General features: G+C 36.6%; 2 protein-coding genes across 4 annotated transcripts in view; both read right to left on the bottom strand.

The window, feature by feature from the left end:
* grm4 (glutamate receptor, metabotropic 4) overlaps positions 1-8404 on the bottom strand; it is a 273711-nt gene extending 265307 nt beyond the window's left edge. Inside the window, exon 1 of one of the 2 annotated variants that reach the window (XM_087255821.1) lies at positions 7519-8404. In XM_087255821.1, coding sequence (XP_087111947.1) covers positions 7519-8046 — 528 coding nt within the window. In that variant the 5' untranslated portion in view covers positions 8047-8404. 2 annotated transcript variants of the gene reach the window in all.
* The window catches only part of im:7151449, a 240452-nt gene continuing 235803 nt past the window's right edge, over positions 7769-12417 (bottom strand). For both annotated transcript variants that reach the window (XM_087257967.1, XM_087257963.1), the window contains exon 14: positions 7769-8404. In XM_087257967.1, the coding sequence (XP_087114093.1) occupies positions 8278-8404 (127 nt within the window). In that variant the 3' untranslated portion in view covers positions 7769-8277. The remainder of the gene's footprint in view (positions 8405-12417) is intronic.

Below are 12417 nucleotides of genomic sequence, written 5' to 3' on the forward strand. Positions count from 1 at the left end.
GAAGCCTATTGCAAAAATATCCAACACAGGCTTATTGGAAATTCATGCTTCAGATACATTTTTTGGAAAACTACAAAGGTGTATATAAATGTTTGAATGCAGTATGAAGGTAAAACAAATGCTACGAAAGGCCAGTTGTGGAAAGAGTACTGAAAAATCATACTCAAATAAAAGTATTACATGATTTGTTATTTTACTTAATTTTTTTTTGCCAAAAATGTAGTGCAAGTAGAGTAAAAGTATTGGTTGTAAATATTACTCAAAATATAAGTAAAAAGTAGTCATTTCAAAAGTACTCAAGAGTAGGGAGTAATGAGTATTACGCTGTAAAAAGCTTATATATTTACATGTATTTTGTACACGTGTGTGCAAACGTAACATTCTGTAGTGCATCGAGTTATTGCCCAGCAGGCACACAACATCATAAGACGTTAATATTAGGTTAGATTTAGGTTGTAATGTCAGATGACCAAAATTCAATGTCTAGCCAGCGTCTAGAGACAACATTGTTTTGATGTCCAAAAATGGTTGATTTTAGGTTGTTAGCAAGTAACCAAAATCCAACATCGAGCTAACATCTCAAACCAACATCATATTGACGTCAAATACTGACATTTATTCATCAGGTATGGCAACCAAAATCCAACGTCTGATAGACATCATAGTGTTAACGTCCACACAATGTCAGGCTGTAATATCAATAAATAAACGTTGATATTCGGTTGGTTTTAGGTTGGACATTAATGTTGGCCTGACATTGCGCTCTAATGTCAACCCGGTTTTCATTTCCAAACAAAATGTAACGTTCCCACGACGTTGGGGTGTGACGTCAATCTGACGTCATGTTGACATCTTGTGCCTGCTGGGTGTTTAAGGCCATTTCAGTCATCATACAGTAAACATCCGTCATCTTCTCATCAGAGACATGCATCTAAACAGGCCCTAGGTCAATGAGTGTACAGATTTTGGACATCTTCTTAGACACTTTTAATGCTTCCAATCAGTTTGCAGCATTTATAAAGGCAACGTCTTGAGGTAGTTCATTATGATGCGATGTACCTTCACAGGACTGATTTGTCTAATCCCCATAGACAAGAACAGAGTAGTGACTGCAGGTTGAAGAAAAATCATGGAGTAAAAGTTCCGATACAGCACTAAAAATGTACTCAAGAAAAAGTAAAAGTACATTTATAAAACTACTTAGTAAATTACAATTTCTGAGAAAAAAACTACTCAATTACAGCAATTTAAGTATTTGTAATTTTTTTTACCTTACACCACTGCGAAAGGCTAATTATATTTAGAGGGACATGTTATTGACATATACTGGATTATACACAGCCTGAGCTCACAAGGAAATGTAACTATTTTACATTTTGTCAGTTTAGTGGCTAATTCGTACAAATTCAAACAAGTTCAGTCGAATTAAAATGTACAACTTTTGGCACCAAACCCCAACCCTAAACCCAAACATCATTGGGGCATAAGCTAATTTTACTCAATTGTATTGATATTCCAGTTTATATAATAGTTTATATAATAGTCACATAAATTGAACTCGCATCTTTGGACTGAAACATAGCTAATGACCATGTGCTGAGTTGATAAGTTCATTTATGAAGGAAATTATATATATATATATGTCCTTTAAATGATTGCAAACACATTTTTATTGATCATACCATTGTCATAAAGGCTGCTATTCTGTGTGAAGCATAATTACTGCACTTAATTTCTTTCTAGCTTTGATGATGTATGTGGATGTCAGCTGCTTTTCAGTCTCAAATAAATTAATGTTTTGAACAAATTAGTTAAATTAATGAGATGATGTCTCATAAAACATTCACTTAAATGAGACAGCAAATTATTATCCATGAATTATCATTGAATAAATAAAAACACTGATTGATTTAGCTACTCTAGAGATTCTAATTATTGTTTTAATTTTGAGATTCTGCTTTTCATCCCTGTTAGCTCAAACAGATAAACTGTCAGTATTAATTAAAATCAAAATTACTTGAAGTTTTGATATCTACAGTAAATATAAATGCTTTCTTATATTTAGCTTTTAATCAGTTTTATTTGCAATCTGACAACAAGTTTGTAGATTTTGAATTTACTTTACTGTTAATTTTTTAAAGTATAATCTTGACAAGCAGCTTTCAAAATTGCAGTCTATTCTCATTCAGGTAGATCAGAGCTTGCACCTTCATTACCTAACATGCGGATGAGAGGACTGACTTGCCTCAAAGGGATTTTATATGTACCACAGTACTGAATGATTACACACTTGGCTACTTCAAAGACTGCCATGATATTACTACAGTACATGCTTAAAATACCGTGGTAATCATACCATAGTACTTTTGTCAGCGAGGACTCACAGTCTAATCCAACATTTCTCAGTCAAATGAAAACATCCCTCTTACCAGTCCTTTTTTACTCATTGTACTATGATGGTCAAAGCTGAAGCCATTATCTAAGTGGATTATAAAAAAGATTGCATCAGCTCTGACTGAAACCTTCTTTCGGGCTTCCGATAAAATGGCTCTGAACATTCTGGAAGGAATGAGGGTGTGTTGCAGATGAGCAGAGCAAATTATGAATGACTAAGGAATCAAAGCATTTACACTATGCATAATACTGTATAGTGCTGAATAGTGCGTTTTACAGTATAAGTGAGGTGCATCTCCTTTAAGGGAACACTTCAGTTTTTTGGAAATAAGCTCATTTTACGGACAGCCCATTGAATCAGTGGTTAGCACTGTCGCCTCACAGCAAAAAAGGTTGCTGGCTCAGGTCCCGGTAGGACCAGTTGGCATTTCTGTGTGGAGTTTGCATGTTCTACCCATGTTGGTGTGGGTTTCCTTTAGGTTCTCCGGTTTCCCCCACAGTCCAAAGACATGCGCTTTAGGTGAATTGAAAAAACTAAAACGGCTGTAGTGTATAAGTGTGTGAGAGTGTTTGGGTGTTTCCCAGTGCTTTGGTTGCAGTTGGAAGGGCATCTGCTGCACAAAAACATATGCTGGATAACTTGGCCATTCATTCCACTGTGGCGACCTCTGAAATATCGAGGGGTCGAGGGAAACAAAATGAATGAATGAATGCTCAAGTTATATAGTAGTTAAACCTATAGCTAAACAGTTTAGTTTTACCATTTTTGAATCCAAAAGTCTGGCATGAGCACTTTTAGCTTAGCTTAGCTTAACTTAGCTTAGCATAAATTTTTAGCTTAGCTTAGCTTAACTTAGCTTAGCATAAAGCTTAGCAATTAGACCATTAAGCATAAAAATCAAGGACCATTGCTAAATATCATAATATCATTGTGCCTGTTGCAGGCATGGTAGGGGCAGCAAAGTACCTTAATTAATACACCAGAATGAAAGTTCCTAACCATACAGGACAGAAAATAGTACTTTTTTTTATCATTGGTCTTATTACAAGATGTAACTACAGTCAAGCTTTAAATAACACATTTATCAAACTCATTTTTTAAATTGTTTGATTGACATGCTAATAATGTAATACAATTCAATGATTGATACCAAGCTAAGCTAACAGGATTCCAGCCAGACCTGAACATCAGCTAAATGGATTTAACCTCAACTGTTCAGCTGAACATAGGCTCATTCTGAAAATGTAGCCCTATATACATTTCTGGGGATGGCAAATTATGTAGCCAGAAGTACATATGGCTGCATGTTGTCTTTAAAATCAACGCTACGGGGCGGTATGACGCCATTCCTTTTAGCGCTTGCCAGCTGACCGCTAACCTCAGTATGGACATCCTACCAGTTTGTAGCTCTCTGCAGCAGCAGCCTCTGGTGGATTCTGTAGCCAGAAGTACATATGGCTGCATGTTGTCTTTAAAATCAACGCTACGGGGCGGTATGATGCCATTCCTTTTAGCGCTTGCCAGCTGACCGCTAACCTCAGTATGGACATCCTACCAGTTTGTAGCTCTCTGCAGCAGCAGCCTCTGGTGGATTCGTGAAAACAAACTGCGAAAAATTAGCTCCAAGGACGTACTTGCTGATCTCCAAAAATGTATATAGGGGTGCGTAATCAGAATGAGCCATGGTTGGTTTACCTCTAGAGTAGTTGAGGCTATTACCAAAAAAAAAAAATAAAAAAATAAACATAAACTGTTCCTTTAGCCGCAACGAAGGTGGGCAAGGTTAAGACAGAAGCAGTGAGCACTTCTAAAAGAAAAACTTTCCGTTGATCCAAAGATCTTCATAAGAGGTTTTGACAAAAACACTCCACCTGCAGTCAGAACTCCCCTGCTGCCCTGTCGCTGCACCTGCTGCCTCTATTTCTAAATAACACCAGTGTTTTAGCTGTGAGCTTTAAATGTGCTTATATCAGCACTCAAGCTCGAGGCCTGTCATCTCCACGCGCCACTGCTGAGGTTCCTCTGCCTGCGATCTGTCTTTGATCACAACTCTCGGGCTGATGAATGGCACCGTGTAGTCGGCATTTCAGAGGGTAAATATCCATTAAACGTTGGGCATCTGTCTTTGGGCGGCTTGGCTGAGGAACGAACGAGAAGCAGCCTCGCTGACGCCAGGTCAGTGCTATTCTGAGGTGAATGTGGAGTTCTGCATTAATCATATGCCTACGCTATGAACAGATACAAATCTGAACTAAAGTCTGACACAAAAATCCCTTACGTAACAACGGCCTCCTGCAAAGGCAGCGGTATTTGATATGATAGGCTGAAGAGTAAATCAAGTGATGCATGCAAAGGGTTCTAAAGAGCTTCTTTAATGGTGACCCTAGAGCTATACTTTCTCTTATTGTCAGGTTGATGTTCGCAGTGCACAGATTCAATTAAGAATTCATGAATTACATATACAAGACATGCTACAATACATCATTCTACACTCATAATCCACATTTCTCATCTATATCCCATACTGAATCTGTTCGCGGGTGTAAAACGGTTTTATTTGCATATTCAGATTCTCCCCGGAGGTGATCATCAAAGTGTGAAAGTGTGTAGTTAAACATTCATCAAGATGAAGAATTACCCCCTTACTGAACGATGTGAAAAGAATCAGATCTTGAAGTAGTGTATTGTAATGTGTAAACCCCCTCTTTACCTTCATCCGTTTAGTGCACTAAATACTCAGTTAACATTTGTTTGGAAATAGGCCATGTTTGCATTATCAGAGTCTTGAGATGAGGAATGCTACAGTCTTTGTTTGGTTATGGCTAAGTGAATGTTAGAACCCTCAGATAGCTTTCTTATCAATTATACATTCTCTGGGACACTGTGATCTACCCTGCCTACCAATGGAGAGGATCAAACGGCGGTGAAAGAAAGATACAGATGCAACAGTGGCTAAATCTAATCTCACACATCAGCGTATTCATTTCAAACCTGTGAAAAGACCGGTACACCTAGCTTTCAGCATGTTTTGTTTACAAAGCTGATCTGCTGGTGCCAAACCAGGCTTCTTAACTTGTTGATGCAGCTAGACCTCCATAACATGCAGTTGATGGTGGACCATTTGTGTTAATTTATATATTTTGTTGTTTTCTTTTATATAAATGTATATATATAATATTCTTTGTTTTGTGTGAAATGTGTCATAGCATGCCCTTTTTACTAGATGTAATAGAAGTCTCAGATGTCTATAATGGCTGTTTCTCAATTCCAAGAACGCAGAGAAAGTACTCGTGTTCTTGTGAAATGCGTTCTTGCCAGGTTACCTCAGAAGAACGAACTCGGAAGACTGTGAAAACACAGAATGCGTCCTCTGGGAAATGAGATACTGCGTTCTTTCTGATGGTCATGTGACCTTCACGCATTTTTAACTGAAAAGTATTTAAAAAATACAGCATTCATTCAACTATTACGTGTTTTCCCCTTTTCAATATATATATAACATGCACAAAAATTTTTAAAATATAATTTGCATCCCAGCAGGCACAGGAAGTCAACATATCGTCAGATTCATGTTGTACCCGAATGTCGTGTGGCTTTGCATTTTGTTTGAAAATGAAAATCAAGTTAAAGTCAGAACCCAACGTCAGGCCAACGTCAATGTCCAACACCTCACAGACATTGCATTTGAATTATTTACAATAAACAAGTGATAGAATATAAACATCTAATGATGATACAGCTTGATGTTGTGTGGCGGTTAACACTTTGACATCTATTAGACATTAAATTTTGGTTGTCATACCTGATGAATAAATGTCATTACTTGACGTCAATATGACGTTGGTTTAAGATGTTGGCTCTGCATTGGATTTCCAACACAGCCTAAAATCAACAAAATATCAACGTCTTTTGACGTTGTTATTGGACGTCAAAATAGCATTGTCCTTACCTAAATCTAACCTAAAATTAACGTATTTTAATGTTGTGTATCTACTGGGACAATACAAATAAAACATATTTTAATACTGCAAATAAACACCCTTGTTGTATTTATGCCTCTATTAAGAATTTCATGTTAATGTTTACTTTTATCATCTCATTTAGGGATACTTCTGAGATAAATAAGTTATATCTCTGAACATTAATTAAATGAATCTATATAAAATGCTGTGCCTCCCACTACTTTATTTAGCAGCAATTACTTTTGGGACTACTTGAGCGAGTTCTGCGCTCAAGTCTGCATCAATATATCCTCGATATCAAGAATGCATCCAAGTTCTCTCAGGCATCCTCAGTTCTAGCGGTCTCGAGTTTTGTAACTGAACTTAGGCAGTTGATGACGTTACACAAGAACATGAGGACACAAGAACTCTAAACAATGCATATTGAGAAACAGCCAATGTGTCTGTCAAGTTTCAGTTGAAAACATCTGATTATTTACTACTGTATCCCATGCACTTAAAGCCCTTTTTTGGGTGAAGGCAAAAACACTGTTTTCATGTGTGTCTCTTTAAATGCAAATTAGCTGCTGAAATAAGCTGCAAAAATAGCAACACCAACAAAACATCTGCATACATTTTTACTGCATTTAAACTCATCTAATCACGGTGTGTATCAAAAATATATGATATACTCATGCACAAATCTAGCAGATGCCATGTAATGTAAACATTAACTACTAACTCTTTCAACTGTTAAATACACAGTAGATTATGCCAAAAAAAAAAAAAAAAAAACACAGAAAACACACGTATAAGCTCACACAATATTGGAAATGTCTATAAACATAGCAGTCAGGGAAAAAATCATGTGTATCATTGTTTCAGATCTCCGAAACAATGCCTTTTGGACTTGACAACAATAAATGCAACCCAACAAGCTCTCGACTAGCACATTAATATGTATGCATATTTGTGCATAATTGTATTGCTTTATAACTTTAATAACATAACAGATACTAAAGCTGCATCCCAATCAATAACATAACAGATACTAAAGCTGCATACCAATCACCAGTAAACTAGTTGACTAGGTCAGCACAAAACCAGCCTGCACCAGCATAGAAATATGTCATTATCAAGTTCCCTCCATAAAAAATAACAGAATAATGCTGATATTCTTACCTTAAACAGGCGGAGGATATTAGCCACCATTATGGACACAGAGCTGGATGATGCTCCAATGACACCAACCACCCTTTCTGGCTTGGTAATGATGGGCGATCCTCCACCTTGGCACTTCACATCCGTGCCGTCCTTTTCGATGAGTGCCTGGACAAAAGTGAGAGACTGCTCCAGAGCGTGAGTGTCCCGTGAGCACGTGTCCAGAATGCGGGCACCCAGCGTGATATTAGGGAGCAGTTCGTGGTCATTGTTGATGCGGTCCAGAGCAAAGAGCATAGCTTCCAGACGATGAATCCCCTTTTCCTTTTTTAACTCACCACAGGCTTTGCCCTCGTGACCCCGAGCGTGAACCGGAAACAGGCCGCCCAATGAAATGTCCCCATCAATTCGGATAGAGTTTAGATGTGTGTGGCCTGGACCTTTGGTCCGTGCAGCCAAAGCAGTCATGAAGAGGTAGAGAAAAACTAAAGCTGAGCCCTGACAGTGATGATTGCTCCATCCAATCATTTTCCCCATGGCAGAAGACATTGCAGCAAGTCAGACTTGATGTCTATTTTTAATCTGAGATATGTCACTTCTGATTGATGAATCAATGAAGACACCCTTTCACAGGGCACAATCTTTTAAAGTTCATAGCTATGTCACGTTGCGGTGCGTTTGTAACTGAATGGAATGCTCATCAGCTTCTTTAGGCAGCGGTTCTGAGTCAATCTGCTTTATATCTCCAGTCAGGGAACTTCCTAGAGTCCTTTGATGAGATTAAAGGTGAACCAAGCGTCTTTGGTCCCTTGTTCCCTGTAGGTTTCCAATCGGCCTGTCTCCTAGTGGGGAAGGTTGGGGGTCTTGTGCTGAGAACACAAAGCTTCGCCCACCTGTGAGCGCCTTCCTGGAAGAAACGATAGGAAGAAAGGAATGAGTAAGCACCAGAGAAAGGCGATACAGTCAGATGTTTCAGTGTCAGTTTGGGCATTGCAGCGCTTCTGTTCTTTGCCTTAAACTTTCCTTTGCAGCATCTCGCTCCAAACAGCTTTCTTACTGGAAACTTCTGCTTTTCTCACATGCACCCTCTCTCTCCCTCTCTAGCTAGCTCTCTATAGTTTGAATTTAAAACGTTGCTATGGGCTCCCAAGGTCGAGAGAAATATGCTTTGGCTCCCACATGTCTCTTTTCAGCATTCTGAATGAAGGAGCCGCATTCCAATGAAGAGCTCCTATCCAGCGAGAGAGAATTATCTGCGTAATGTGCTGTTTTCGTTTTTGGCCCCATCTGAAATGACAAGCTCTGATAAAGGAAATGAGTAGGGATGATGAAAATTGTTCCACGCACACCGCATACTGACATAAAGCAGATCCTTTAATCAGTTCCTGCAACGGTCACCTTAGGATATTCAAAGTTCCCGGAATGAATTGTTACTCGTAACCTCGAGGTCATTAATTACTTTAAGAAATTAGATTTCGTTTGTGCGACACTGATCTCGATGAGTTACTTCCTGCAACTTTGACAGACACCGTTATCATTACTCCTCTAATCGTTGACTAATTGGGTTAAAATTTACATACTGGAAGAATCCATTAGGTTTTTGTATTTGCAGTGTGCATGTGAATATATTTGAGCTGCCTCCGATTTTCGCTTTAATGATGAGTGACGAATATACTGAATTAACAGCCCTATTTTTAATGCCTATCAGCTGTGGAACAGAATATTTATTCTTGGGTAGGGGTCTTTCAGTTCACAGTTGATGTTTACTAATTCAATTTTAACTACTGCATATGCAAAACCTTAATAAAAACTTTTCATTATCAGTCCTTAAATAGGTTGTTTTCACATGACATCACTGATGATGCACGAGACCCAGATGGAGGGCAGGAAGTGATTCTTCTACATAGCAATCGCTATCAGAACATCAACATGTTTCAGTTTTATGTTGTTTATAATTATTAAAATTGTCCAAAATAAGAAATGCCAAACAGCTTTTCAAGAGTTCACAATTAGCTGATAATTGATAATAAAGCTTGTTTGGCATGCTGTCCCGGGAGAGAGCCCTGAGCTTATGAGATCCTTGAGCCCTGGGCTCCCTCCTGTTTGCAGGGCGAGAGGGGAGCTCAGGTAGATCTCGATGAACTCCCCCCGGCTTATTTCAAACTAAGTGATGGATATGGATGACTGAGGAGATGTTTACTCGCTAAGAGCTTGGCTATAGTATCAATTTTGTGTGTTCAATTTACTTGCACTGGAGAACTCGAGGAAAACCCACGCAAGCACAGGAAGAACGAGCAAACTCCGCACAGAAATGCCATCTGGTTCAGTAGGGACTCTAACCAGAGGCATTCTTGCTGTGAGGCAACAGTGCTAATCATTGGACCGCCGTGTCACACGAATGGAAAGTAGGGGGACTGGGGGTGGGGGGTCCTTTAAGACGAAGATATTGAGATAAGAAAACTCCAGTTATTTATAGTGGGTTAGGAATAATCAGATTGGAGAATCAATCATGAGCTAATGCGGAGTGATCATAAGCACGTGATCCTCTCGAAATGAGTTATAAATAAACTTCACTTATAGACTTTCAGTTTTTGCTCATAAAAAGTAAAAGAAACTGGCTGAAAAATAAAAGGCGGCATGTAATAAACATTTATTCAATACATCCATGTTTCCAAAAGTTTTTTGAAAGCAATAATTCATTTGACAGCACTGCTATATGTGTAAAATTATTAATGTATTATGTAAAAATCAGATACAAACAACAACACACTTTTACAAAATCCAAGAGAAATAATGTACCCTGCTATGTAATCGCTGCAATGAAATATCCGTGTTGTTTTGCCGTAATCCAAGTCTTTACTGGCGTTTTGGCGCAATAAACAACCATAATGTGAACATCGAGATGCACAACAGCGTTGAATGTTTGTTTGATGGTTAAGTTCATCGACAGAACAAAAAATTAAATGCGACCTTTGCAACAAAACTAGAAGATTATTATTCTGGAGCAGGCGTGTTTGATTTGGGAGAGGTAGAAAATGTGTACTGTTGGTGTGCCTTCAGGAACAGGTTTGGAAAACAGTGATCTAAGCATTCATTCATTTTCTTTTCGGCTTAGTCCTTTTATTAATCTGGGGTCGCCAGAGCGGAATGAACCACCAACTTATCCAGCATATGCTTTATGCAGTGGATGCTCTTCCAGCTGCAAACAATCACTAGGAAACACCCATACACTCCCATTCACACACATACATGATCTAAGCAATACATGTAAAGGAATATTTCAACAATGTATACAAGTGCAAGAGCTAATTTTATGTTTAGATTGAGATGTTAATGTAAACGCTGCCTTATGTGCATTTACATGTTCTCATAAAACTGTTTATAGTGTTGATTGCATCTAAAATTAAACAGCTATAAAATGTAATAGCTTGGGCTCAATAATTAACTGTTGCCTTTGATATTATTGCATTGTGCAAACAATAGGGCCCACTGTACAGTAGTTTCCAGCATTACCTGAGGTTTTAATTCGTCAGAAAATTAAAAGAGATCCAAATTCATGCCAAAGTTATTTTGTTAGATTAGCTCCAGATTTGGCTTCAGTATTGATATATATATATATATATATATATATATATATATATATATATATATATATATATATATATATATATATATATATATATATATATATATATATATATATATATATATATATATTATATTATTATATTATATATTATTTTTTTATTTTTATTTTTTCTTCTGGAGAAAGTCTTATTTGTTTGTTTGTTTGGCTAAAATAAAAGCAGTTTTTAATTTTTTAAACACCATTTTCAGGACAAAATTGTTAGCCCCTTTAAGCTATATTTTTTCCAACAATATACAGAACAAACCACCGTTATGACATTACTTGCCTAATTACCTTAACCTGCCTAGTTAACCAAATTAACCTAGTTAAGCCTTTAAATGTCAGTTTAAGCTGTATAGAGAAGTCTTGAAAAATATCTAGTCAAATATTATTTACTGTCATCATGACAAAGATAAAATAAATCAGTTATTAGAAATGAGTTATTAAAACTATTATGTTTAGAAATGTGTTGAAATAATCTTCTCTCCGTTAAACAGAAATTGGGGAAAAAATAAACAGGGGGGAATAGTATATATATATATATATATATATATATATATATATATATATATATATATATATATATATATATATATATATATATATATATATATATATATATATGTATGTATGTTATAATATAAATATTATATTGTAAAGCTTCCTATAGAAAATATTAATTGTGAGGGGTGTACTCATATGTTGAGCACTGTGTATATACAGTAGTCTGAATAATTTGCCCCCTGTTTATTTTCCCCCCAGGTTTAGGATACTGTAAATAAGCACACCCCATTTTTAAAATGAATATTTTTATTCATTTCTCAGTGAATATAAATAAGACAGATTTATTTAACAGATATATTTATTAAAATAATATTTTAGTGACAGGACGTATTTAGAAATTGAAAGATAATACAATAAAATTTAAGCAAAATATTGCAAAAATAAATTACAACCTAAAATATTTTAACTAAAATTTTCCTTTTGTTTGCTTCTCTTGATTTTTCCTCTTTTTTAAATTTATATGTAATATATTTCTATAACATATAAATTTGGGTGTACTACCTTTTAAACCATTATCATAAGTTATTTAGTTAAATAAGCTATAGATTTGGCTTCAGAACTGAATAATCTTGGGTTCAATCATTAACGGTTGTTTTTGACATTACTGTAATGTGCAAACAACAGGGCTCACTGTAGTTTCCAGCATTACCTAAGGTATTATTACTTAAGTAAATAAAAATGTCAGTAAACTACTATAAAACAGAACAGTGTAACCTGTACGCCCCTAC

This window comes from Danio rerio, chromosome 6, assembly GCF_052040795.2.
Source record: "Danio rerio strain M-AB ecotype USA chromosome 6, GRCz13ab, whole genome shotgun sequence".
NCBI lineage: Eukaryota > Metazoa > Chordata > Actinopteri > Cypriniformes > Danionidae > Danio > Danio rerio.